The sequence below is a fragment of the Lissotriton vulgaris genome, chromosome 7 (assembly GCF_964263255.1).
Source record: "Lissotriton vulgaris chromosome 7, aLisVul1.2, whole genome shotgun sequence".
Lineage (NCBI taxonomy): Eukaryota > Metazoa > Chordata > Amphibia > Caudata > Salamandridae > Lissotriton > Lissotriton vulgaris.
Genome location: NC_141695.1, coordinates 1,669,922,243 through 1,669,948,885, shown reverse-complemented (window position 1 = coordinate 1,669,948,885; position 26,643 = coordinate 1,669,922,243). Strand labels below are relative to the sequence as shown.

Sequence of the window (26,643 nt, the reverse complement as noted above, 5' to 3'; positions counted from 1 at the left end):
CCATTACTTTTGTGCTCTCCAGTGAAGACTTTAGTTTGCCAACTGCCTGTGCCCTGGCAAAACCAGCTACGGCCAGTGGCGACCCTGAAAAAAGGAATGAACCAGAGGATCGTCTAGAGGACCCTTGAATGTGGCACTGTAGCGTAGCCTGTTCAACCATCTCACAACGGCCACCCCATTTTCCAGATTCAGTCAACAGCAGATGAACAGTTCTGCCTTGTGTGAAGTGAAGTTGCTGAGAGCAGGATTTATTACCTAGGATGCTGGGAGTAACTCACAACAGACTAAGGAGTGTGAGGCAAATGGCCCATCATTTTTGTACTAGAACTATAGTTGATTATTGAAAGAGACCTAGGTCCCTACCAGACAACATAAGAGTATTAGCACAGAACTACAATTAGAGCTGTGTTAGTATATGCAAATTTAAAAGATTGTATTTATTTAAACATACATTAAAAAGGAACAAATACATTAACAATCCAGTGGGTAATGTGGCGGGGTATGGAAATCAACCGATTTCCAGACCTCAGGCATTTGCTTCAAGTTCTGACATTAACGATACATGTTTAGAACAGTCACAATGCGAAAAAACAACTTGTGCTCCACATAAATCTTCATACATAACGAGTCACGGTGTGGGTTTCAACGACGTTTCGATCCCTACTTGAAATGGAGGGGGATGATCATTAGGGCTAAAGGTTTAAAATGCCTGAGAGAGCCTGAATTGAGGCAAGGAGAGGTGGAGGAAAAAAGGAAACTGGGTGAGGGAAGGGACGGTTGAGTGGTGAAATATAAATATAAAACATGCCTTTATCATGGACAGAAGAGTGACCAAAAGGACCACGGTGGTCAGCGCGCAATACAAGGCCGGATCTGCATGGTACTGCAGTGATTTATATGTGCTGACTACATAAGTGCTATCATGAACATGAACAGGTGTAAAACAGTGCTGCGGCCGTCGCAATAGAAGGGCAAGGTACTCTACTGCGTGTGAAGTGGCTCGGTGGTGGAGCCAGAGGAAACTGACCTGGGTACGATGACCTGGTGTGTGTGAAGGCGATCCGTGTTAAGTGATCCTCGGTGAGCAAGTCCAATCTCGGAGAGGACCCAGAGGTTAGACTCAGGAAGCAATTAGATGTAGAAACCACGGTGGGTGAAAATAAAATAGAGCCACTTACAAACAACCAATGTGTCTGTGACAATGAAAGGAAGTCAAGAAACCATGTCCTGCTCGAAGTGCCCTGTGGTCCACGTTGAATGAGGCGGTAGGAGGGGCACTTGGGAAAAGGAGGAAAGTAAGACGATGGCAAGCGAGTCACAAAAATTACATCTCCGCCAAGCCACCTGGAAGGTCACCCACCTGGTAGTAGTTTAAAGCTCTCCTGGCCGGGAGATTGCCAAATGCGTGTGCCAGTGAATCCAAAGTGAGTGACCGTTCAGAGGAACGCATGCCCTACTTAGAACAGTGTCTGAAGGACGAGTGGTGTGGAGATCTGCAGGTGCCGTATTGAATGAGGATAAGGGCAGTCGAGGGTCAACGAGAGATAGAAGAAGGGCGGCGTTATTAGAAACATTTCTGAAATTAGAGAGAAGGGATATAAGTGTGAAATTCAATAGGTACAGGAGGACTAAGCCAGAAGGTATTTGGCCCAGGAAAAGTAGAGGGAACGTGAAAAACGGAGTCAATATACTTACCAAAAACTGGGTCATGTAAAAGGCTATATACATCCAGGTTGTAGAATGAATTATACACAGATAAAAATGCTGCCAGCAGTAGTGGGGACCAACACCATGGCCATAGTAGATAGCATATGTATAAACAACAGTGGTTAATCGATTACAGTCTCATATGTATGCAGGAGTAAAGTATACAGTATATATTGGCAGATGACAATGTCCATAGTTATCAGTACTGTATAGAACCAGGAAATCAATAGCCTGGTGAAGTGCTCCGATTCTTGATTGGAAGGGGATCATAGAAGCTCATGCAAAAGGGACCCAAGGAAGATTATAACAGCCATGGTTCAAACAAGGATTAGATCAGGTTTATCCAATCCTCCATGCGGTTCAGGCCAGTATGTAGGCTCTTGGTGCGCAGAATCCACTTTAGTTCCTCTTTATTGAGAATTCCGTTGATGTCTGTGCTGTGCGGTAGTGGTTGAATCACGTTAATAACTTTCCATTGCAAGTCCTTCTCTGTATGTCCATGCCTGATAAGGTGTTCCACCAGTGGTTCATTCAGTGCTTGGCATCTTAGCCGGCTCTGCTGCCAAATTCGAACCCTGACTTTTTGAGTTATTTGACTTCTATAGATCTGATTACATGGGCATACAATGGCATAAACAACATTGTTGGTATTACAGTTGGAGAAATTGTTCAAGGTTACGTCCATGGAGCCATAGACAAATTTGTTACTCTCAATGATTAGATGACACACACTGCATCCTCCACATTAAAATAGCCTAGCATGTGTGTTATGCCCCACATCTCAGTAAGTGTCTGGGAAGTTTTTTTGTTTGGTAATGCTGCTCTAACCAGATGGACTCTGATGTTACTCTAGTTGAGGCACTCTTCCTTCCATGAGCACCCTCAGTGTTGTGGACAAGGAGGAAGTCAGTGGCAGCAATGGAAGGAGATACTGACATAAAGCCTCCTGCACTATTAGGGCTGTGGTGGCCTGGGAGAGCCACACATCTTTCACTTCTATCCTAACCTATTTAGTAACTGCGACATGCATGAAATTTGGGGAAAGTTCTGTTGATTACTCCATGTGACTAAAATGACGAACTGCACATAGGTTAAACCTTAATGTTGAGACATGATGAATGAGGAAAAAGCTATATACAAGGGGTCTAACTGCGCTAGACCTTTATCCAATTCAGTCCATAAATAGCGTCAATTCATTTCAAATTATACGTGGTTTTAAATAACTGGTTTGAAAAACAATTAGTGAGAAAACAAAGTGAGCACTGAGAAGTTTGGAGAAAAAGGTAGATAAATGGGGTAAGCGTTAAGGTAAGAGAGAGAGCGCTACAGTTCGAGTTAGATTTCATCAACTTGTTTTAGATCGTAGATTTGATAAACTTGTTTTAGATCGAGGGTGAATGGTAAAGTTAGATCTACGGGTTGGGTTAGGCTTGGGGTGAAAGATGGGATTGGCAGTAGAAAACATGTGAAGGGTCTCGGTGAGAGAGATAATACAATCCTTGGTGGTGTGAATGAATCATATATATATATTTTTACATTTTTCTTTTTGAACATTGAAGCATGGATGAGGCTCTGAACTTTAATTAAAAATGTTCATGTGCCAAAACATAATGCATTTCTTTAAAGCCCTACTTAATGGAAACAAATATGACAAGTCCACCAAAGCAGGCCAATCCTGTCCTGTCCTCTAAAGACTCATCCCCCAAATCCGCCCTTTTTCTTTTGTACATGTACAAAAATCTGTATTCCTGAGAATTCCAGATGGGGGACGACTGTCTCTTCCTGTTTCAGGTCAGATCATGCAAAATAACTATCCCTATCCCAATCATTCTCCTCTTCCCCTATTGTTGTTTTGAGAAATTGTTGTAGGAGGCCCCTTAGAGAGCCCATAGTGAGCTGCCTTGCCAAAGCACCGGTCTCAGTGGGCCACCAACAGTTACAAAATTAGCAGTACAGTGTGGTTGGGGTTAGTAATTTGAGTAAGCATGGGAATTGTTAGTAACTCAGTGTCCAACACATGCTCTTACTCATCGAACAATAGGATCTTTATTCTCAGTGTTGCCCATTTCTGTGGCTCGTCTGCTTTACTCCATGTCTGTCAATGTAACAAGAATAGCCACACCTAGAAATACAGTGCAACAGGATTGCTCTACGTCTGCACACTATTTCACTGTCTTTGTCTCTGGGTTTAATAAAGACCATTCAGTATGCTGAACCACAGGCTGCTGAGATTTCAGTTAAAGTAGTCCTATATTCTTTAAGCCCATTCTCTTATACTCACCCCCCCCCTCCTAACAGTGGTCACACCCAAGTCAAAGTAAAAACCAGTTTCAGGGTGCAGAGAATCTGTGTCCAGTTTCTTAGGGACGCTAAGAATATAGTTAATTTGACCAGTTGCGGATTAAACTTGTCTTTCAGTTCCTTCATCTAGCACCTAGATGCATCAAAGGGGCAGTCGTGGTCAAGATTTTCCATTTGCAGCTGCACTTTATCTCAATATTTATATATACCATCTAGGAAAGGGTCTTTAAAGTTGGGTACCGAGCTCAATCATGATTTCTCTGGAACTGTAAAGGGAAATCTGCTTCTGAATCATCATGACTGGCTCTAACCAGTGGATCTAGACTCAAGTGGCATTGTGTGATTTCAAAACCATGAAAGAAATATCCTTTCAAAGCCAATGGAGTAGGCAGCTGTATGCAAATTCTACCTAATTATTTTCATGATTTTATGTATTCCACAATAAAATTTCACATGGCTATTGAGAGTGCCTTGATTTCAGATCTCCAAATTTATATTAGGTTTTGAAAGCGATGTTGTCAAGAAGACATGAAGGATTTTTTCCAACTCTTAACGGAATGAAACATAATGAGCAGCTTCCAGAAGGCCGCATGTGACTGCAAAAAGAATAACATTAAAATGGTGTGGCATTGACTTGGGGTTTTTCATATTTAAACATGAGCACTTGTTCCGAGTTTGACTCTGAACTTTTTCCCCTGTCATTTTCCAACCACTTTAACCAGTGCTGGTTGGGAAAAATCATTTGTACTGCCCAAAATAAATATCTATTCAGACATAATAATCCATCGAATTAAGCATTGATTACTTTATTTACTATCCACATTTCTATGCTATGCTTTTACATTACTACATCTCCATGAAGGAAAGTTATAAGGTGTTGGGCTTAATTCATAGTAGCTGCCTGGTGCATTGTGGTTGATCACTTGTGCCCACTAAATCACAGTGGCATGCAGCAGATTTTTGCACTAAACTTTTATAACAGAAGTGGTAAGTGCTTGCTTCAGACAATATCCAGACTTTCAGGTTCTGCCTCTACAGCAACTTAGTGCAGAAGATTTCCGTAGAACCCAGAATCCTAGCTAAAGTAACTTAACACAGAGTTGTTGTAAAGCTTTGAGAGGAGCTCCTCAATGCAATGCAGATCAGGTAAATATGTGTTTGGTGAAATCTATAAGTGATCTATTGTGGATTGACATTTTACCAATAATGCTGTCTCTCCATATTAATTAATTTAAGTTTCGGCTACTAACCCTTAGGCCAGCGCCAATGAAAGTTTGTTAATGGTGTGCTTAGCGGATGAGATGAAACCTGAAGGTGACTACAGAGAAAAAAAAATGACGGGAGGGGTGGAACGCAAAATGGCTGCAAGTAGAAACGTTCTTACATGTTCTTCCTTCTCGCTTTTTCTCGCCCCTTCTGTCCACCCTTTCTCTCCCCTTCTCTGTCTGACTCCTGTCCTACGCTCCTTTTCTGCAGCTATGAATCTTCTACTGAAATCTTGCCTCACACACCACGGCTCACTCACTTCCCTACGGTTTCCGGCTCTCCAGCCAGCCTCGCTAACTCCATGCAGCAGAAGTCTGCTTCTCCCCGCCGACGTCGGCAACTCAACCCCAGCACCATGTAGGGGTGGGAGCCTGTTCCCTCCCTCCTATCACTTTTCCTCCCATTGTCCAGGTAGGGAATACTGATGGTTTGTCTTAATTGAATCTGCTCCTCGAAAAGGGCCCGAAAACCCATGCTTTTGTTTAGAAGTTTGTCCACCCCACCAGGAGAGCAGTCCAAAACTCCATTCCTTTTTCCAGGGAGGTAAGACCCATCTCTGGTTTTGAGAGAAGCCTATTCTTCCGATCCAGGGGTTTCATGTCAGTCTCTGACTTCCAAGCCCAGTATAGCATTCTTCTGACCTTATAAAATAAGGGCATGCCTCCCAAGGTAGGGGTGACCTCCACTACAGGTGAAAATAGATGTCCAGGGGGTGTGTTGTGGTAAGCCTGTTTCCGGCTCAATCAGCCCTTTTTAGCATGTTTCTGTGAAGATCAATGATGTTCTGAAAATGTTCTTGGGAAAATGTGCTTTGAAGCAGGAATGCTCATTTTTGCTAGGTGCCCTCGTATTAAAAATAAAAAAATGTTATCCGCTGTCTAGGAGTCAGCAGTCACTTCTGGCTTTAGCACCAGGTTTTCTTAGAATTCTGAGAACTGTTTCATTTTTTTCCCACTGTATGCATGGGCTCAGAGTGCCTCGTGCAAAGTGCCAACTTAGTTCAACATGATGTGGTGGTTGTGATGTAAAATGGTTAGATCCTCTCACAGTCTTCGGATAATGTGTAATGTTTGTGAACGAGAAGTAACCACAAGAAACGCTTAAAGGCAGCACTGTATAATTTCAAAGAACTTCCAAGTAACCAAACCTGACAAAAGGGGTGAAATTGTGGATATAGCAAATGTTAGTCAACGGAGCCCGTTGAGCACAAACTTTGGCTAAACGCAGTGTGGACTGGGAACGCTTTGCATCTAATGATGTCATAAATGTCAACTTTTTAAAGGCAGCTGCGTATTGCCTATTTGAAATAGACTATTAGTTATAGATTCCTTACCTTAGAATTACCCCCAGGCGTCCGACTGGATCCGGAGATCCGGAGAATTTTTTTCTTGGCAGTACCCCTGCTTGTCAGTAGGTGGTGTCTGTCGACTCCACGTTTGGCGTCGTGATCGCCGGGATGATGATGCAGTGTCTACTTAGACGACGACCCTGTGTGCTGACATCGGTTACTGCGTTTTCCGCATCACCCCTCTCAGACGTGGAGAAGGTGTGCCCCTTGGTCACTTTTTGACTAACCCTTTTTCGACTTTTGTCGATGTCATTTTTGAGTCTTCTAATCCTGGTAGCACGAGGGATGTCCCATCGTCGGACCGGCTTCAAACCCTGTGACTCCTGTCACAAGTTGATGTTGGTTACCGATCCGCACCTCATGTGCCTTTTGGTGCCTGGAGCACGACCATGATCCGAAGTCCTGCTCCAACTGCTGGGCCATGAACCTGAAGTCTTTGCAGGAGTGGTCTCGAAAGCTTTTGGAGGCCGATAGTCTGCTCCGTGCCGCTCTAGGTCCCAGTCGAGAGGAAGGTCGTGGGACCAGTCGTGGAATCCTCACCGTTCCTCCTCAACGTCTTCGCACTCCTCTAGCAAGTTGAAGCACAAAAAGAAGGCTAAGAAGCATCGTCGCTTTTCCCCTTCTCCCCGTCCGTCGGCTGACGCAACACCCAGAGCGTTGTCACTCTCCAGCTCCATCTCCGGAGCTTCCTGGGACGGTTCCGCGCTTCCCTCCCTTTCCCGGAGCCGTAGCGTCCCCTGCACAACTTTGTGCCTTTTACAATGCTCCATAGCATTTTTGGGCAGCCTGACTCCGCTGGCACGCCTTCGGGCCCGCAGACTCTGCTGGGCAATGTCAGCGGCTCCAGCCTCTGTGCCTGAGGGCCCCCATGGATCCATGCCTGTGTCCGGATCGGCGCCAGTTGATCTCACAGCACCTTCCCCAGTGCTGATTTCAGTGACGACGCCCCAGACGCCGGTTGTGCCCCCAACCGGCGTCTACCCCAGCCTCACCAGCGACGTGGACCCGGTGCCGGACCAGCGTCGTCCGACGTCTGTACCGGCGCTGGAGGGTACTTTCGTACCGCTGTAAATCCCTGGCGTCCCTATCGCCCCGAGTGGCAGCCAGAGGGGAGGGTGAGGAGGACTGGCAGGGGATCTGTTGACACTCTAGCAGACCAACTTGAGGATCCGGACTGGCGCGAAAAGTTGGATAATGCCAGTGGTCTGGATACTTCCTCAGACCTTGGTATGCTGTCTCCCCATACCGTGGCTACGGAGAAGGGAGCTTCCTATGCTGTGGTGTTGGGGTGGGGGGGGGGGGTGGCTGAGCTTCCTACAATGGCTGTCAGGACTAACCTGACTGAGGTGCTTCAGCCGGCAGCAGCCTCTTCGGAGCCCCTGCTGCCTTTTAATGAGGCTTTCACTGACATTCTTCTCGGCACTTGGTCCAAGCCCAGCACAGGGACTCCTGTGGATAGGATGATTGCTGATGCCACCGCTCAGCCCCGGGCGACCCACTTTTGCTCTCCCAATACCCTACCCCTGAGAGCTTGGTGGTCCTAGCCTCATCTTGAAAAGGTGCTTTCCCTACTGCTCCCCAGATATAGAGTCCAAGAAGCTGGACCACCTTGGTAAGAAGATGTTATCTTCTGCCAGCTCAGGACTGCGGTCGGTGAACACCGCATGTCTCTTTGGCTGTTTACACACATAGTGTAGGATACTGTTGCGCAAGTGCTGCCACAGTGCCCGTAGGAGGCTGGTGCAGTGTTCACCCACGCTGTTGCTGAGGGTCGAGACGCAGCAAAATTCATCATATCAGTGTGGGCTGGATACTGCCGAATCGCTGGGTAGAATGCTTTCCATGTCAGTAGCACTGAGGCGCTACAGCTGGCTGAGAACATCTGGCTTCTCTGGGCATGTCCAATCCACACTTTTGGACATGCCCTTTGATGGCCGTCGCCCGTTTAATGACATTGCGGTCCATGTGCTCGAGTGCTTAAAGGACTTGAGGGCCATGGCCAGGTCCTTGGGCCTTGCAGCAACTTCTCGCTCCCTGCAGTCTGCCTTTCGTGGCTACGGACATGGGGCCCAGCGTTGCTGGTCTGGGGGTCAGCGAGCAGGCCAGTCCAACAATGCCCCCGCTGCAACAGCCTCCAAAACTTCCTAGTGTGACTTTTCAGGGCCACCAGTTGCCAGTGGGCGGCAGGATTCGCCATCACCTCCCCCACTGGCACAACATCAAGTCTGACAGGTGAGTTTTGCACATAGTCTGAAGTAGCTACTCCCTCCCCTTCGAGACTATCCCTCCCTCCGTGCCACCAACTCTACATCGCATGTCAGAGGATCACTTGGCCCTTTGCTGTCAGGCAGTTACGGCTCTCTTAGCCAAGGGAGCTATTGAACGAGTCTTTGTGCCAGAAGTAGCTTGTGGTTGTTGCTCCCACTACTTTCTGGTCCCCTAGAAGGACATAGGCCTGCATCCTATCTTGGACCTCCGGGACGTCAATCGCTTCCTCCAGAAGGAGAAGTTCAAAATGTTAAGCCTGGCTCAGGTCCTCTTTGCCCTCGACCCTAGAGACTGAATGGTAGCGTTGGACTTGCAGGACACTTATTTTCACATCCCCGTCTTGCCTGCCCAGCGGCATAACCTATGGTTCACGGTAGGCCATGAGCATTTTTAGTTTACAGTGCTCCCCTTTGGCCTTACCAGCGCCCCTCGGGTGTTCACGAAAGTGATGGCTGTAGTCGCAGCCCATCTGCGCAGATTAGGGGTTCCAGTCTTCCCCTATCTCGCCCCAGGCTGTCGCCCCCCACATCCAAGCTACGGCGGACCTCCTTCATTCGCTGGGGTACACTATCAACATGCCGAAGTCACACCTGATTCCCTTGCAGAAGCTCCTTTTCATCGGAGCAGCTCTGGATACAGAGCAGTTTCGGGCCTATCCTCCCGAGCATCGAGTCCGGGACATTCGGGCTATGATACCGATGTTTCAGCCTCTATCCTTGATTTTGGTGAGAATGACCCTGAGGCTGCTGGGCCTTATGGCCTCCTTCATTCTGCTGGTGGATCATGCTAGATGGCATATGCTGGATTTGCAGTCGGACCTGAAGTTCCAGTGGGCGCAGCACCAGGGGAATTGATGTTGTCTAGATCTCGGAGCGGACTGCAAGTCCATTGCAGTGGAGGCTCACGAACCAGGATTGGGTCAACGCGAGATCCCTCTCCCTTCCCGAACCAGAGTTCACAGTAGTGATGGATGCGTCACTCCTGGGATGGGGCAGCCATATGGGCGAGGTGGAGATCAAAGGCCTTTGGTGTCCGACGGAGTCCGGGCTACGCATTTTCTGGAGCTCTGGGCGATTAGTCTTGCACTGAAGGCATTTTTTCCGTCTGTCAAAAGAAGAGTAGTGCAGGTGTTGACAGACCACACCACCGCCATGTGGTACTGCAACAAACAGGGCGGGGTGGGGTAGTGCACCCTATGTCAGGAGGCTCTTCGCCTTTGGACATGGGTGAAACAGGGCATATTTCTGGCGGTTCAACACCTGGCAGGTTCCCTGAATACCAGGGCGGACGAACTCAGCCGCCTGTGCCTGATGGATCACGAATGGCGTCTTCACTCTGAGGTGGTGCAAGGTCTTTTTCAGCAGTGGGGAGAACCTTGGTTAGATCGATTTGCCACTGAAGAGAACTCGCAATGTCCGCAGTTCTGCGCGTTGAAGTTTTCAAGGCGTCTCTCGACCAGCAACTCTTTTTGTTACAAGTGGAGTTTTGTCCTCCTGTACGTCTTTTTGCCTGTACCACTTCTGCCCAGACTTGAAGAAGATCAAACGCGACCAGGCACAAGTCATTCTAGTGGCTCTGGACTGGCCACAGAAAGTCTGGTACCCTGAGCTCTTGAGCATGGCCATCGATCCTCCGATCAGACAACCTCTTTGGGAGGATCTTCTGTCGCAGCAGCACAGGACGATCCTCCACCCGAACCTGTCCAGGCTCCACCTCCTTGCATGGAGGTGGAGCGGCAACAGTTGACAGCTTTCGACCTTCCTCCCATAGTCTTATCAGCCAGGCCTCCCTCCACTAAAACGGTATACTCCTGTAGATAGAATACATTTGTGGCATGGTGCACAGTAAAGGCTGTGGGTTCCCTTTCTGCCCCCTTTCAGAGTTTCTCCTCTTCCTTCTTTTGTTGGCCCAGCAGAGCTCTGCTCTGGGCACTCTTAAAGGTTATCTTTCAGCCATTTGGACCTTTTGTCGCCTTCCTAATCAGTCTTCTCTTTTCAAGTCCCCTATTGTTAACAGATTTCTGAAGGGCATTACTCCTCTCTTTCCTCCTTCTCCTATCGTAATGCCCCAGTGGGACTTGAATCTTGCCCTCACTTATCTTTTGTGTACTCCATTTGAGCCACTACATAATTGTCCTCTTCGTCTTTTTACTTTGAAGACTGCTTTGTTGCTTGCTATCACCTGTGCTCTCAGGGTGAGTGAGCTTCAGGTTTTATCTTCCAAACCTCCCTTTCTTGCTGTCCATCTGGATAAAGTGATTCTTCACAATAGACCCTCTTTTCTGCCCAAAGTGGTTACCTCCTTCCACATAGGTCAGACCATCATATTGCCCACCTTCTTCCCCCCCCCCCACCCCCCCCCCCCCCCACACCCCCCCCCCCCACACCCTTCCAAAGACGAGAGACTCCACCATCTGGACCCAAAACGTGCGCTGTCCTTCTACCTTGACCGCATTAAAGACTTCCGTGTGGACAAGCAACTATTTGTGGGTTATGTGGGCACCAAGAAAGGTTGGACAGTGCATAAACGTACCATCTCTCGATGGGTTGTCCTACGCATTAAGATATGCTATTCTTTGGTTAAAAAGGAACCACCAGTAGGACTGCGCACCACTCTACCAGGGCGATGGCAGCTACTACTGCTTTGGGACGTGGAGTTCCGCTGGTTCACATCTGCCATTCAACCCCATGGGCATCCTTGCACACATTTACGAAGCATTACTGCCTGGACAGCCAAGTCCAGAGAGACAGCTTTTTCGCCCCTCTGTTCTCCGGGACTTCCTGGTGTGAACTTAGTTCACAGACCCACCTTCGGGGTTGGTATTGCTGGGGTATCTGTTCTAAGGTAAGGAATCTGTAACTAATGGTCAAGGTCAAAAGGTAAGTTTATTTAGATCATAATCTTTAAACCAATACACAGTACTTACTTTCATAAGTCTATTTCAGATGAACAACTGACTTACCTTCGGTAACGATGTATCTGTAAGAGACATATATTAGTGATAGATTCCTTCCCACTCCACCCATCCTCCCTGTTCTGCGAACTGACTTATAGGGACTCCCTTGCAGGACCCTAGTTTTGTGCACCAGTGGTCAGTGTATTGCATGGCTCAGCGCTTCTGGCGTGGAAAGTCGTGTCCGAACTGACGTGAGCCTGCGGCGGAGGAGTCTTAAGTAGACACCGCAACGTCATCCCAGGGATCACGACGGATGCGGTTGACTGACGCCACCTACCGACTCACAGGGTTACTGGTAAGAAAACAATTCCCATGATCCAGTCTGAAGTCTGGGGGTAATTCTAAGATAAGGAATCTATAACTAATAAATGTCTCTTACAGATACATTGTTACTGTAGGTATGTAGCTTGTTCTTTGGTACATGTGCCTGTCCCTTTTTTTTATTTTTATTTTTTTTACCTCCAAAACCTCAAGTCCACAAAACTAACTACTCCTACTAGTGGTACACACTGTGGACTGCCCCCCCCCATAAGTGATGGATGTCATTTTAGATGTCATAATGCTTTCTTGAGCAGCACAGGTAGTTATGGCATGCTGAGCTTACCATAAGTGGGGAATTTTCTTTATGTAGGTTTTGCATTGTAACGAGAACACTATTTTATAGGTAGTTATCTAAAGGACATTTTAGAGGGTTTTATTAACATATGTTAATTTTATGTCGGCAAAGGTAACCACAACCTACCATTTAACAAAGGTTTTCGTAGAATTTCTTTTTCTATGATCTACCACACTCAGCCTTGTTCCGTTCATGCCAGATGTGCACTACCCTTGGTCATGCAAAAAAAAAACAACCTGTGGCAAAACCCTGCGTCTATCCTCACCCTAGCAGGTTCTGTATGTTGAACCCTGTCCCACCCAAATAAGCTGTGCATGGACTTTGTATGACTTTTGTCGGTATGCAGCAGTCTTAGGGCAGAGAATATGGCCTGGGCAGGCGATGCACCCTAACTCGCTCAAACCAGCTATGCCCAGGAATTGCTGGTGCATGATTGGCCTATGGGCTGGCCCCGTGCATATACCCAGTCCGTTTCTGATCCGCTGTGCAAGCCTTCAGCCGTGCACTGCAGAGCCTTCCAATCCTACCAAACCACTCTCCTGATCGGCTCCTTTTGGCAGACAGTGGTGTGCTCCCACCTAGTGCCTCCAACCCAGATCGGATGCAGAAGATTTGAGATTTATGGCTTGAATAACATGATTTCTCCGTTTCCTTGTCCACAGGTATGACGAGAGCCCAAAGGAACCTTCTGAAGGCACCGAAAGTGAGAAAGAGACCGAGAAGGAGACTGAGAAGAAAGACAATTGATGTTGATGTGCAGCTGAATATGTACTTGTGATGCCAGCCTGGATCCGTCATCCCAAACCAAGAGAAAAACACTGCAAAAGTGTTTGCCCCCTATTTCAGGAGGAAAAGAAACTTTGGGAAAAAGGAGGGCCGACTTCTGTATCCCTTGCCTGCTTGAGCAGGCGCATTACTATCCTTGGACTGCCTGTGCCAGCAGGCACCTCCTATGATTCCCTGTGTCTAAAAGGAGATATTCCTACCATCTGTACTGTGTCTGTGTGCACCGCACATGAACACTTTATTTGTAAAAGCAGGCGTTCCACCACCCCACTGTTCTCTGCAAGCAGGTGCTCATCTCAGCTCTGTCTGTGCTGGCAGACACTGGCCACCCACGTTTTATCTATGAGAACTCATGTCTGATTGCAGGCAAGTTTTCCAGCAATCTCCAAAATGTCTTTGTGCACATACAATCCTGCTTATCAATACAAGCAGGTATTGGATCATTAGATCATACCTGATGTGCCTGTGCAAGTAGGCACCCACAGGTTTGTGTGCTGACATCCACCCGCAGCGGTTTCTTATTGCTCATATCTGTGTAAGCAGGTACTGTTACCTTCCTTGTAGTATATGTGCAAGCAGGTGCGTTTACCTCTGTTTGAAAAGGAACTCACAGCTGTGCACATCCGAGACAAAGCTCTGCCAACATCCCTGCTTGTGTGTAGGCAGGCAATGTACCATCCCTCCAGTGTCTCGAGTGTGCATCCACTGCCATGATTCTATGCCCATGTGAACTGGTGCTCCCAATATCCTGAATCAGTGCAAACAGGCACTGCAGAAATCCCTGTTGTGTCTGTTTGTGCAGAGATTGCTACAAAACCCGATGTCTGTTTCGGCAGTCTCAACATACAGAGTGTGAGCAGGCACTCAGTACATCCAGTGTTTGTGCAAACAGCTGATCCTGACATACAGTGTGCATGCAGTCGCTCTCCAGATATCCATTTTCTGTGAGCGTTGCTCTTGCTGTATCTTGTATCAGTGTGAACATACTCTGTTAACATACTTGCTCGTCATCCTGTGTCTTTGGGAGCAGGTATTATTGCATCCCCACTTCCTGTGTGAGCAGGCGTGGGCCCCACCCCCTTTACTCATGTTTGTGAACAGGCACTGCTACCACCTCTTCTGTCTTTGTGCCTTCCCCAAGCCCTTTTCTGACTTCTGTCTAGCTTCTGCCACCCGCAACCTTTCCTGTAAGTATTTTTGTTGTCATGTTTAATTATTAGGTTGGGGGAAAAGAGGAAAAACATGCCATTTTTACATTTTGTATTGTTGACTTGCTTTCTGAGGTATTAAACCTGACTGTGCAGATGAAGATGTTTCATGAGTATAATTCAGTTGTACTGGAACATGTAAGGTCTTGTGGCACACAATGCAAATATGTTGGAAAAGGAGGTCTGTATGTGTTCTGTACTGCACAGCCTTTGGTTGTAGATCAGCTACTAGTCTACAGCAGTTGCCTGGTCTTATTTTATAAATTTGCAAAGACCAAAAACTCCACTATGGTGTTCTGCAAATGTAGTGGATTTGCTGATATTCATTGAAGTGTGTCTCGCCAAGGTCAAAGGTGTATTGATTGTCTGAAATCAGTTTGGCAGTTCCATCAGCAATCTCATAATTTCAAGGTAATCCTCAGCCTGGAGCAGAGCAATTTACTGAAAAGTCTTCCTATTCTGCCCACCACTTAAATCGGATGATAGTTTTAGATGACCATGTATGCTTTGTTTTAATGGAGGTAGTGGCTTTTAGCCAGTTGTCGTGAACAAATCACGCCATCTCTGTATGTTTATTAAGTGTTTGTGGGGCCACCCATAAGTGATAAGGATCATGGAGCAAAAAGATCGGGTCCAGTGGTCCACTGCTCCTTTTTTTTTTCTCCCCCCTATAGAAGACCTGGTACAACTACTGCTTGGTGTTTTCTGTTGGTTCTTGATTATTTTACTTGAGGATAGAGGAACTAGGCATAAACCTAAAATTAGATCACCAATCTTCTTCTGTAATATGGCACTCAAATTTACGTCTCTGGGTTCCCCTATTAAATCATGTACGGTAACCCAATTCTCAGTTTACATCCTGATATAATCTATCCTTGACTTTGAGTGTACCTGCAGGAAATCTACAGTTCAGACCTCTTAAGCCATAAGGGTGAGTGATGTGAGTTGGTTGGTTACTAAACCTAATAGATTGGGTGGTGTTCTTAGAACTGGCTGAGATGCGTCTACCTCAGAATAATCTGTTCACTCGGAGGGTAGAAGGCACAAATACTTTAGAGGAAACTTGAAATTCTCCAAAAACACACTGTGGATTCTTGTTACATTTCTTTCTGGGATTATTGGCTTAAAGAGGGAACCCAGTTTTAGTAGAGTAGTGTATTCCTTTTTAGTGTGGTTATGGCTATTCTAAATAATGGTTGTTGCGGGCGGCGGTTGTGGTCCAAGCAGGTTTACAGGCGGGGAGTCGCATCGGAGCAAATTGACCGAGCCTGAAGGTTTTCCCCCCACCGCCAGCCCATGATGTTCGACAACGGACTTTTTAAAAAAATTTGTCTCCCTTAATGAGGCAAGACTTTTTGGAGATTCATCCATCGTAGGAAGCTTTACATTAATCAGGTTGTATTAGTTTCTTAAAAAAATTTTTTTCTCTTTTCTACACCTTAGGCTAGGACACCTTAGTGAGTGCCCACCAAGGAGTATGAATGAGTGTTTTGGTCCTGACGAATGCTGAGCTGACTCTGGGCTCCTTAGCAGAAACATGTTGACCATCTATGTTTACTTGTCACTTCAGTGAGGACTTATTGGTTCAAACTAACTCAACCAATCACCAGTCCATTGTTTTTTCACTGTTTTTACTAGAGTTAGAGCTACCTTCTCAATAAAATCATTGTTTGATGAGTAGCCCATACTCTTTTTAAAGCACTTTTCTAATCACCATTTCCGTTTCTTTTTCAATCTTTAGGGACCCAATGAAGACAACTGGCTACCGACTTTTTTAGTTGGTGCCTGAGGGTCCTTTTTCTACACTGAGCACGTGCACCCTATCTCTTTACTAAATTTCAGTACTCTTAGACGGTGTAAATTTCTATTCTGTCTATTTGCACAAACTGGTTTTGTGTTTCATCCTCTGTAGTCTAATTCTCTTTATTTTGACACTCTTATGTTGATTGCAATATATTCTAAATAATGAACAATCCTTAGCCTTGACCCAAAAAATCAATGGTTGTTGTAAAGAATAACATTGTTTGGAAGCCGCTATCCTGATTTTTAGTGGGCCTTGCAATATATGGCATTAGAGATTTTCAGTCCTACTATCAATCTACTGCTTCCAGATCATTCCCAAAATTGCTTCTACACCAAACTGACAGACCCCTGTAAGATGCACATTCTTATTTACAGGTTTCACTTGTACTCTTAACGGGTTGGACTTCACTTGCTACAATGATATCCTTCTAGTATAGTTTGTAATTTATTCACCGCCCCAAGACAAAGCAGTCTTTGAGTGGTAAAAAAAAAGTGGAATAAAGTGTGCTGAAGCGTGTCATGAAATAGGAGCAGCATGGCAGCAACTATTTCTAAATTAAAAAACAAAGTCAAGGTCGTGGTGGCTGATATATAGAGGAACTTGAGGCGCAGCAGGGCTACGCTTCAGAGGAGATACACGCAGGAAGAGGAAGGAAACTCTTTGACTAAGAAGGAAGCAAATGAAACTGACAAAAAGCCAAACTAATAAAATCTGATATTAACCCATCTAGTTGATACTTTTATTTCTGTATGTGGGGAATGGTTATTGTTTTGTCTCAACAACAAATGACATACACATGGAGCACATGATAAACCAGATATGTGAAAAAAGTAAGCAACCCACACGATTATCTATAATGTTTGGTCTATGTCTGCTGTCATAAGTCCACCTAGTCAACGTTTACTTTCAGTTGCCACTTCAGGTCTTGTTGAACTAAAATGGATGTTCATCTTTTAGAGTCTCTTTTCTAACGTCAGGGCTACAATTGTGAGTGACTGTAGGGCAGAACCCTCTCTTATCCTAAACACAAAAGTAAGCCAAAGTTGGGGGAGAACAATAGAGGAGTGTGAAAACACATGCATGAACATAGGTTTGCTGTGTGGCAATAATAGAGCTACCGCTGTGCATTTGGATAATTTATTGTTATATGGGGTTTCCCCAAGTCCACTCCACTCAGGGTGCTGTCTTCAATTTAAGAAAGCTATTTGTTGAACATTTTGTTTAATATCTTTGGAGGTACCAATCTGAACAAAGTATGTTGAACAGCGATTTGCCTTTTTTTGTAGCATAGGCGAGAATACTGAACTACTTAAAGTCTTGACGGAGGCCGATGACTCGTAGGGGCATGGATGAAGGCCAAAAGATGTTGGTTAGATGAAATTGGATGAATGATTCATTAAAATTCACCTGACCTCTACAATATACGGTTTTAATCCTATCTAGAGTGTCCCAACAAATACCTTTGAGGTATGCCCCAAGATATTCTTACAATAATTCTGGATCCTGCTATTATTCAGTTTAATGTATCTGAACTCCTGTCTAGCAGTTGAGATTGCCACCTACCTTGTGGTGGGTAGGTAACCAACAAAGAAGCATGCCACCATAACAAGGGGGTGAGGTGACCTATATATAGCTTTTGGATACCTGCAGCTGGTTTGGAAGTGACAAAATTGCTCACTCCGTCTCTGACTCCCAGCACCTTTTGTGTGGTATACCTTAGTAAAATCTCACACATTCAAGTGTTTGTGTGTGAGATTCCTGAACAGTACTGCTTTGGTACTGGAATGCTTCACACCACAACTTTGCTAATACTAAGCGCTATCAATAAACATTGTTACTATTATCCTGTTTAATGGTGCTCAGTGTATTACCACAAAGGAGGAAAAGCTCTTTTGACCTTGTTAGGATTTAGACTTATTTCATGCAGGTCCGAAGAAATGTCGGCAGTGAACCCAACTCTCTTAGGCTTTATGCAGCACAATGATGCTGGAGCGATGACTAAGACCCTAACTTAATGGATATGATCCATTTCAGGTGATCTTGGACCTACTTGTGTTGCCAAGATCACTCGGCTCCATGTTCCGGATGGATCCTTCTAATAATCCTACTGGTTTTCATAGGTCATTTGGCCATTCTTCAGTGTGCCCACCGCCTCACAAATCCATAGATATTATCTTGAGAGGACCGTAGTTCAAAACCTGGAGAAGGCGCTCATGAAGCTGTAGAGTTCTGCATTAGAAGAAGGGTCAAGTTTATTCTTTTATACCCGACCCTCCCCCTCGAATCCTGGTGCTCACAATTGACCAGCTTTTTTATCATTCCTGTATGTGCCTAAGATAGTTTCCTCCTTTAAATATTCCTCCTCCTTGCCGGAATGAAAAAGGCTCTCTGATTAGCAAGGTTTAACATTTCATCATCCGTTTATTTTTTAGTTCTTTTCTTATTTGCATTTTATATAGCACCAGAGAGCAACAGAACACTGTACAATGGTTTGAGGCGTGGTTGTGTAAAGATTGTCACTGGGTGCCTCAACACTGCAGAATGAATCTGTTCTAGGTGCATATATTGTGCATTATTCTGCCATGTGGTTGTTGTACTCAAATGTATCTTGTTGTGTTTTTCAGCATTGATCATCTGTATGGGATCCTTTGGCCACTGCATTTTTCACATAATCGATGAGTTGCTAAATAATCCGTCATCTGCACATTTTCACCAAAAAAATGTTCTAGTGCAAATGGTACAAAAGTTACTAAAAGTGCAGCAACACTGGTTGCCACAGAGTGGAAGGCTCATCACAAATGGTGACTGGTCACCTTTCAGTTGCTTAGTGCTGCACTTGGGTGTTAGACTGAAACTAATCCTGCAAAGCCTTTGCACAGGCAGTGTTAACAGATGTAAAAGCAAGCATTGGCATAGCCAATAAGTCTCTCCTTTGGGACCTTATAAGCATTTAGTTAAGCAGCGGGTCCCAAAGGCTAGACCTATTGGCTATGCCAATGCTTGTTTTTAAGGGGGCCACGCCATCCAAGGCATTTACAATCCAGTCATTGTAGCTATACACCATTTGCTGTACACTATTGGTGGCCTTAGCCATGTATCTATGAGTGCTGAGATGCATTTTGATCTCTGTAAAATGAGTTATGATCCACTAATATGCTCAATTGTTTCCCCTGGGTCTCTATTTGCCAGTTAACCGCAAAATGATCCATCCAGGTTAATGGCATAGTAATCTGGTCATTAAAAGGGGGGGTTATTAAAAAAGATCCCATCCAGCATGTGGCCTATGCGATTGGTGGAGTTGTTGGCTCTTAGTGAGAGCTTGAACCCCTATCATTTTGTCTATTAGTCTTCCCGAGTGCAGGTCGAACTTCTTTTCCAAATGGAAATTAAAGTCCCCTATTTAAGAATGTTTGACTCCATGAGAGTGCTGATATGGTCTGCAAAAATTGACCTAGGTCCCGGGCAACGTCCAAGAAGGATACCATTAAATGTTTGTGATTTTGTGAGCTCAATGTTCAACTGTACGGCCTCAAAATCTATCCCAAAAACTGGGGGGGAAATTGCATATAGGTGGTCACTAAAAAATCACTGCTAGCCCTCCACCTTTTTTTTTTTCTCTCTGTCTAGTGGAAATATATCATGACCTGCTGCTATGATATCTGGGCCAGAGCATTGGTCAACCCAAGTTTCTGTCGCAACCATTATTTCAATGAGGTACATTAGTAAGAATTCACAGAATACTGCTTCACTAAGGATCTGCTATTCAAAAAAGAGAAGTTAAACTGAGAGGAGTCCTTGTGACCTTTTCCCTTAATGGTAGAAAGTACTGGTTTAATGGCCAATGAGTGATTCAAGTGAGGTGGTGAGCGCCCACTTCTATTACATGATTTGCCCAGTGGAGTAACGGGTTCCAGTAAGGTATTAGGGCACCAGGTGGTGCATTGCATGGTTTTACCAGGGACGTTTAAGGCCAGAAGTGCTTCATGGAAATAGGCGAGTCTTTGGCCCAGGTCTGGAATAAAACGGCCAGGGGAATGGCTGCTGGGCGCTACCAGCTGCTTTTTCAAGCCTGTCATGAAAGGGGCGTGGTCAGGGGAGTGGCGAGTGCCGCAAGCGGTCTGGTGGAGTTGAAGAAAACAGGTAGGGAACAGTAAAATGCAAACTGAGGGCTAGAGACCTCTGACCTCAAGCACAGGCTCCCCTTTTCATAAGGGTGATCGCGAGCGTCGCGAGCGATGCACTTTATGAGCCATGACGGAAGTGCACGTGCGTAACCGCAAGCTCTAGGCCACAGTTGTTGCATTTTCTGAAGCCCTTACTAAAAGTCTTGCCAGAGCCGCGCATGTGCTGGGTCAGGCGAGACCTAATGATAAATTAATAAAAAGTAAGATCACAAAATGTGCTGAATTACACTGCATAGTTTTAATTTTGTTGCACTGGTTATAGTCCTTCTTTGAATGCTTCACTCCTACATTGAGCCAAAACTCACAAAGCCCCTCGCAATAGATGCAGAACCATCCATTGAGTGAGGAAGACTCAAGCCGGTGTCGCCTGGATTGTGTATTGAGAAGAGTATAAATTAAGTTTGGCTTTGGTTTTGAAGAATGGCTGATACGGTCATATGGAAAAGACTACCAAAATGTAACATTCAGCTTAATTTCCTTTTTTCCAAAACTTAACCTTAGCAAACCACTGATTGAGTTTTGATCCCAAGTGTCATTGAAGGCTCTCTTGGATTGACCTCCATAAGGTGTGCAATCTTTGTCATATGCTGTATGACTGTGAGTGGCTGGTCTTGGTTGTGGTGGATCATGCCATCAGGTATGCAGAAATAGTGACTCAGGAGCCTAACTGCATGGGTGGTAGCAAGAGCTCTCCTGGGGCGGAAGAGAGTTCTAAGGTTGGATTTCCAAGGATGGTAATCTCAGACTGGGTAACAAACTTCAACTCTTCTTACATCGGAAAGATGTGGGAGCAAGTTTTTATTACATACCATATCTCCACAGAATAACATCCACAAACTAATGGTTTGGTGAAGCAGTTTAATAAAACACAAGAGCATAATGGGAACCTTAGGAAGATCTCACTCATTGACTTAGGAATTGGAACTGAGGATCTTCCCATGACATGTCTCTTGTTTGTATACTGAGAGATTCTGCATTAAGAGGGGTAGTGTGCATTCATTTTGAGCTTCTGTATTGACATCTGGTTTGCGGGGCCACTCCCCTTAGTTGGAGAAGGGTGGAAAAGGGACGCCAGTCTACACAGAAGGATGTAGTGGATTTTGTGTTTTGCCTGAGTAAGTTGATGGAGCAATACGCGAGTCAAGCATTGGAAAACCTTTAGGCTAGCCCAGCGCTGATGAATGAATGTTATGACCAGAGAGCGACGCTGACTGGGTATCAGGAAGATCAAGAAGTGTTGGTGTTAAAACAAATTTGTCCCAGGGCTTTGGAGGACAAATGTTGTTGGCAATACAAAGTAGTTCAGAAGTTTTGAGGTAAGTTACATAGGGCCTCATTACGAGTCTTGCGGTCTAAGGAGCACCAGACTTACGGGGTTGTGGCAGGCACGGTCCACCCAACTGCAGTCCGACCTCCCCATTACACATGGGGTGGTCGGATCGCCATTGCAGCACCACCATGGAACGGCCATTACCTAGCAGTGGCACAGCAGTCAGGGCCTCAGTAATATGCTGGTGGTGCTGCTGCGGCATATTACGAGTTTCAGGATCACCAGCGGCGTCATGAGGTTTTCCTCTATGAAAAGGCAGGTGGGCTTGAAACAAATGTGGCTTTACAGGGCTCCCTGTTACCCATTTGCATGGGGACGCATGCGGGGGGTACAACATGTGCCCCCCCCCGTGCGTATGCACCCCATTTCCTGCATGGGACGGACATTACAGTCCATGCAGTGCAGGGACTGTTTTTGGCATGCCCATTGCGGTGCCTATTTTCAGAGGCACTGCCAAAAACAGCCCACCGGACACAAAGAAACTCGTAATCTGGCGATCCACTCCTGCACCACCACACTCCTAATTAGGCCCTTAATGGACACAGGTGCCACAAGGAAACCCAAGAGGGTGTTCCTTGTGAATTGGTTGCAGTCTTACCTCCGGCGAGATTACCAGTGAATAGCATGGCTATGGCTGAGTAAGTTGAAGATGGTGAGCCTTTTCCTTACTAGTTGCATCGTGACAGGGGGTATAGCACTGTGAAAGGGGTTCACCTACCCCCTGAGTTAACGTCTGAGCATCAGAGAGATCGTAGGGAGGTATTGGGACATTTTACTAGTTCCTTTTCACTGGCTCTAGGGTTGTCACCCATCTGTGTGCATGATGTAGACACAGGAAGTAGTCTGCCGGTGAAGGGCAGAATGTCTGATCGGGTTCAGCGATGCATTGAGGCAGAAGTTGCCAAAATGTTGGCCCTCGGTGTCTCTGTGAGATCTTGTAGTTCATTGTCTAGTCCTGCAACACTAGACCCAAAGCCAGGGTCTACTGACTTGTGGTTGTGTGCGTTCTACTGAGACCCTCAATGAGGTGATAAAGACTGATGAACATCCAATCCCAAGAGCGGATGAGCTACTGGAAGGGTTAGATGCTTCAAAGAACTAGAGCACCTTTGATTCGACCAGTGATTACTAGCAGATCGCTTTAACAACAAGTACTAAGGAGAAGACTGCATTTTCAATGCTAGAAGTACTGTATCCGTTTATGGTGATGCCCTTTGTGTTGAAGAATGCTCCTCCCACTTTTCAGGGACTGGTGAACCAGGTACTCGTTTTGTTGGAGGATTTCTGTATGGGCTAACTGGATGACATTACGTCTGGACCCAAAATGTGCGCTCTCGTTCTATTTGGCGGTACAAAAGGGGATGGTGGACGGAGCGTTTGAGCAAATCAAACACTCGCCCCCAGTCAACTGATCTGGGTTTAATCCATCACCATTCTTTAGCTCACTCCACCACCCCAGTTCAGACATGGCTATATGCAAATCAGTCTGACCCTGTGCCTCATGGGAACGGTCCAGCCCGAACTGCCAAGCCATGTCTTCCCTGGACTGGAAACAAGCATCCTGGGACCGGTTTCGGATTCATAATCCTCATCAGCCAGGCTATCTTGAATCCAGTGGCCAAGTGAGCAAGGGACTGACGTCTGAGCATGCCCTGCCAACTTAGGGCGAACAAAGCGATACAAAAGGGGATAATGGACGGAGCGTTTGTTCGCCATAAGTTGGCAGGGTATGCTCAGACTTGAGTCCCTTGCTCACTTTGCCACTGGATTCAAGCAAGCTGGGCTGAAGATGGCTGGAATGCCAGAAACCGGTCTTCAGAAGCTTGTTTCCGGTCCAGGGAAGGCATGGCTTGGCAGTTCGGGCTGGATTGTTCCCATGAGGCACAGGGTCAGACTGATTTGCATATGGCCATGTCTGAACTGGGGTGGCAGAGTGGGCTAAAGAACTGTGATGGATTAAACCCAGATCTGTTGACTGGGTGTGAGTGTTTGATTGGTTCAGATGCTCCGTCCATCACCACCTCCTTTTGTACCGCTCATTCTATTTGGATCGCACACGCCAGTTCCGGGTGGATGACCAACTCTTTTTGGTTACGTGGGTGCTAAGAAAGGTCGGCCGGACCATCTCTCGGTGGGTCGTGTTGTGCATCAAGGTATGCTACTCTTTGGCTAAAAAGGAGCCTTCTGTTGGGCTGAGGGCCCATTCCACTCGGGCCCCGGCAGCTACGTGGGCCTCGCTGCACACGTTTGCAAGACACTTCTGCCTGGACAGCCAAGTCCGGAGAGCTGGCTTTTTCGGCCGTTCCGTTCTCCTGGACTTTCTGGTGTGATCATTGGTTTGCAGACCCACCACCGGGGTTGGTATTGCTGGGGTATCTATTCTAAGGTAACAAATCTAATACTAACCTGTTTCTTTCAGATGCACAAGTTACTTACCTTTGGTAACGATAGATCTGTAAGAAACAGTAGTTAGTATTAGATTCCTTACCGCCCCACCCATCCTCCCCGTTCTGCGAACCGATCACTAGGGTTAAGTTCATCCCCTTTCAGGGCCCTAGATTCATGGCACCAGTGTTGGTTTTTATCATAGCTCTCCGTTTCTGGCGCGCAAAAGCTATGTATAAGAACTGATGTCGGCGCGTGAGGGCGGAGTCTAAGTACTCCGACATCATCCCGGCCCCAACGACGCAGACGACGGACGCGGAGCCGCAGACGACACCTACCGACGCGCAGGGGAACTGCTATGCAAAGGGAGAGCTAGACCTGAAGGCCAAGAGGTCCTCTGAATCCTGTTACGAAGGAGTGCGACAATGAAGTGCCTAACCAAGTTAAGAGTCCACATCTCCAAAAACGTAGTGCCTGGTTATCTGGTGGGGTATCACATTGATAAGTGGTTTGCAGCATATAAGATGGCCATGCGTATGCATAGAGTTCCAGAGGTGGACAGGGGGCTAGTCTGTTGGAAGCACATGACAATCATTGGGAAGGATACCCTATTGGCTGTGAAGGTGGCTGGCCAGATTATGTATACCCCACAGGAAGGAAGCCCTTGTTACAGAGTTTGGCTTAACCCCAGAAAAGTATTGCCTGAAGTTCAGGGATAGTCTGAAACAGCCACACCAGTAATGGGTTGATTTTGTGGATTCTTACAGTCACGCACTGGATGGTTGGATGAAGGGCAGCAAAGTGAATGATTATAATTGGCTGTACAGTTTGTTTATGAAGGAGCACATTCTAAGTAATTGTTTTGCAGAGCTGTATAAGCACCTAGAAGATACCGAGCTCAAGGTGCCCAGACAACTTGGGAAAGAGGCTGATGTCTGGATCAGCACCAGTGTGTCCAAAAAGGCAAGGGTGATTCGGGTCTCCTTAGTAGACAGAGGGGAAAGCAAGGTTAAAGCACAAGTTTCCTGAATGACCCCCAAAAAGTTTGGAAAGAAACCATTCTCATACACCTTCCGAGCAAAAGTTGGGAGGGCCCAGGGCACCCTTTAACCAACCCAGGTATTATGACTGTTTCCAGTCATGGCACAAGCAGGAGACCCTGCCTGTACCAGGAAACCACTCGCTGGTGGGCGCGCCACAGAGGACCCCATGTGGCTTTATCCCCAGAAGGATAGAGTTTAGCTTGCTGTTGTGTCACTTAGATGGAAGTGGAACCTGAAGGTAAGCAGGTGATCCCTGAGGGTGAGAGTCCCTTTCAGGAAGTCACAGTGAATGAGCTCCCTGTCGCTACTCTGTGGCACATCTGTGCCAGCCAGACCATGGTGAAAGCGTGGCTGGTTTCCCCAGAACATTATCTTATTCTTTGGGGAGCTGTGTGGTGCATATTACTCAAAGCAGATTAGCAATGTAGGAAAGTGCCTCCTTTGGACATGGTTAGCCCCCACGTTTCGCCTGGAAAATTATGTAATTTCGACTGGAAGTGCACAGGGTCCCTGCCAACCAGGTCCCCTGTGCCAGAAGCTCTTTCCCTAAACTGTACCTTTTGTTTCCCAATTGTTACAACTCCAGTACCCCTTGTAAGTCCCTAGTATTTGGTACCCATGGTACCTAGGGCATTGGCACTGAAGAGGGACCCCAAGGGTAACAGCATGAATTGTGCCACTCTAGGATCACCTCACCAAGGCCATGCATGCTGCCATTGCGGATTGCGTGCCTTGGTGCAGACAAAACCAAAGAGTCAACGTGGTACACATCCCTGTGTGCTGTGCCCAAAAATACTAAAGTGGGCCTTCTAGTCCTAAGGCAGGGTAGGGGGCACTCAGAAGCCATGGAGCTCCCATTTTTGGCCAACTGAGTTGGGCTCTGCCCCCATTCCATCCCCCTCAGCCAAGAGCCTCGGGTGATAATTAACAGCGACCTGACCATGAAAACCCAGATTGGATCAGTTACCTCGACCTACTTCCTTCAGTTGAGAAAGATCAGGAAGAACAGTAGACTCCTTAATAGGGATGCATTGATACATGCAGTCCTAGCCATGATCATATCACATATAGATTATGCCAACGCTCTATATTTTGGCGTTCTATTATATCTCACTAAAAGACTGCAACTGGTGTAGAACCAGGCAGCAAGATTGATCTTCCAGCAGCCTAGATGGCAACACGTCTCCCCTCTCTCATGAGGAACACAACGATCAGCATTCAAAGTCGGCTGCCTTATCTTTAAATCCTTGCACAGCACAAGCCCAAAATTCATCTCCAACCTTATTCAAAGGCATATACCTACTCTGAAACTGCGCTCATCCTATATGAACCATTTGGCCACACCCTCTTACAAACTGAAGCGCCAAGGTGGATGCAGGTTTGCAGTACTGACACCCACATTCAGGAACTCCCTTACATCTGACATCAGAGACTGCACAAA

The 26,643-nt window shown here is 46.3% G+C and overlaps 1 protein-coding gene across 2 annotated transcripts in view; it reads left to right on the top strand.

Moving 5' to 3' along the window:
- The window catches only part of HM13 (histocompatibility minor 13), a 66,918-nt gene extending 52,361 nt beyond the window's left edge, over positions 1 to 14,557 (top strand). Inside the window, exons 12-13 of one of the 2 annotated variants that reach the window (XM_086932706.1) lie at positions 5,485 to 5,685; positions 13,125 to 14,557. In XM_086932706.1, the coding sequence (XP_086788832.1) occupies positions 5,485 to 5,635 (151 nt within the window). In that variant the 3' untranslated portion in view covers positions 5,636 to 5,685; positions 13,125 to 14,557. The remainder of the gene's footprint in view (positions 1 to 5,484; positions 5,686 to 13,124) is intronic. The other variant, XM_086932707.1, reaches the window with a different exon arrangement.
- Positions 14,558 to 26,643: the final 12,086 nt, after the last annotated feature.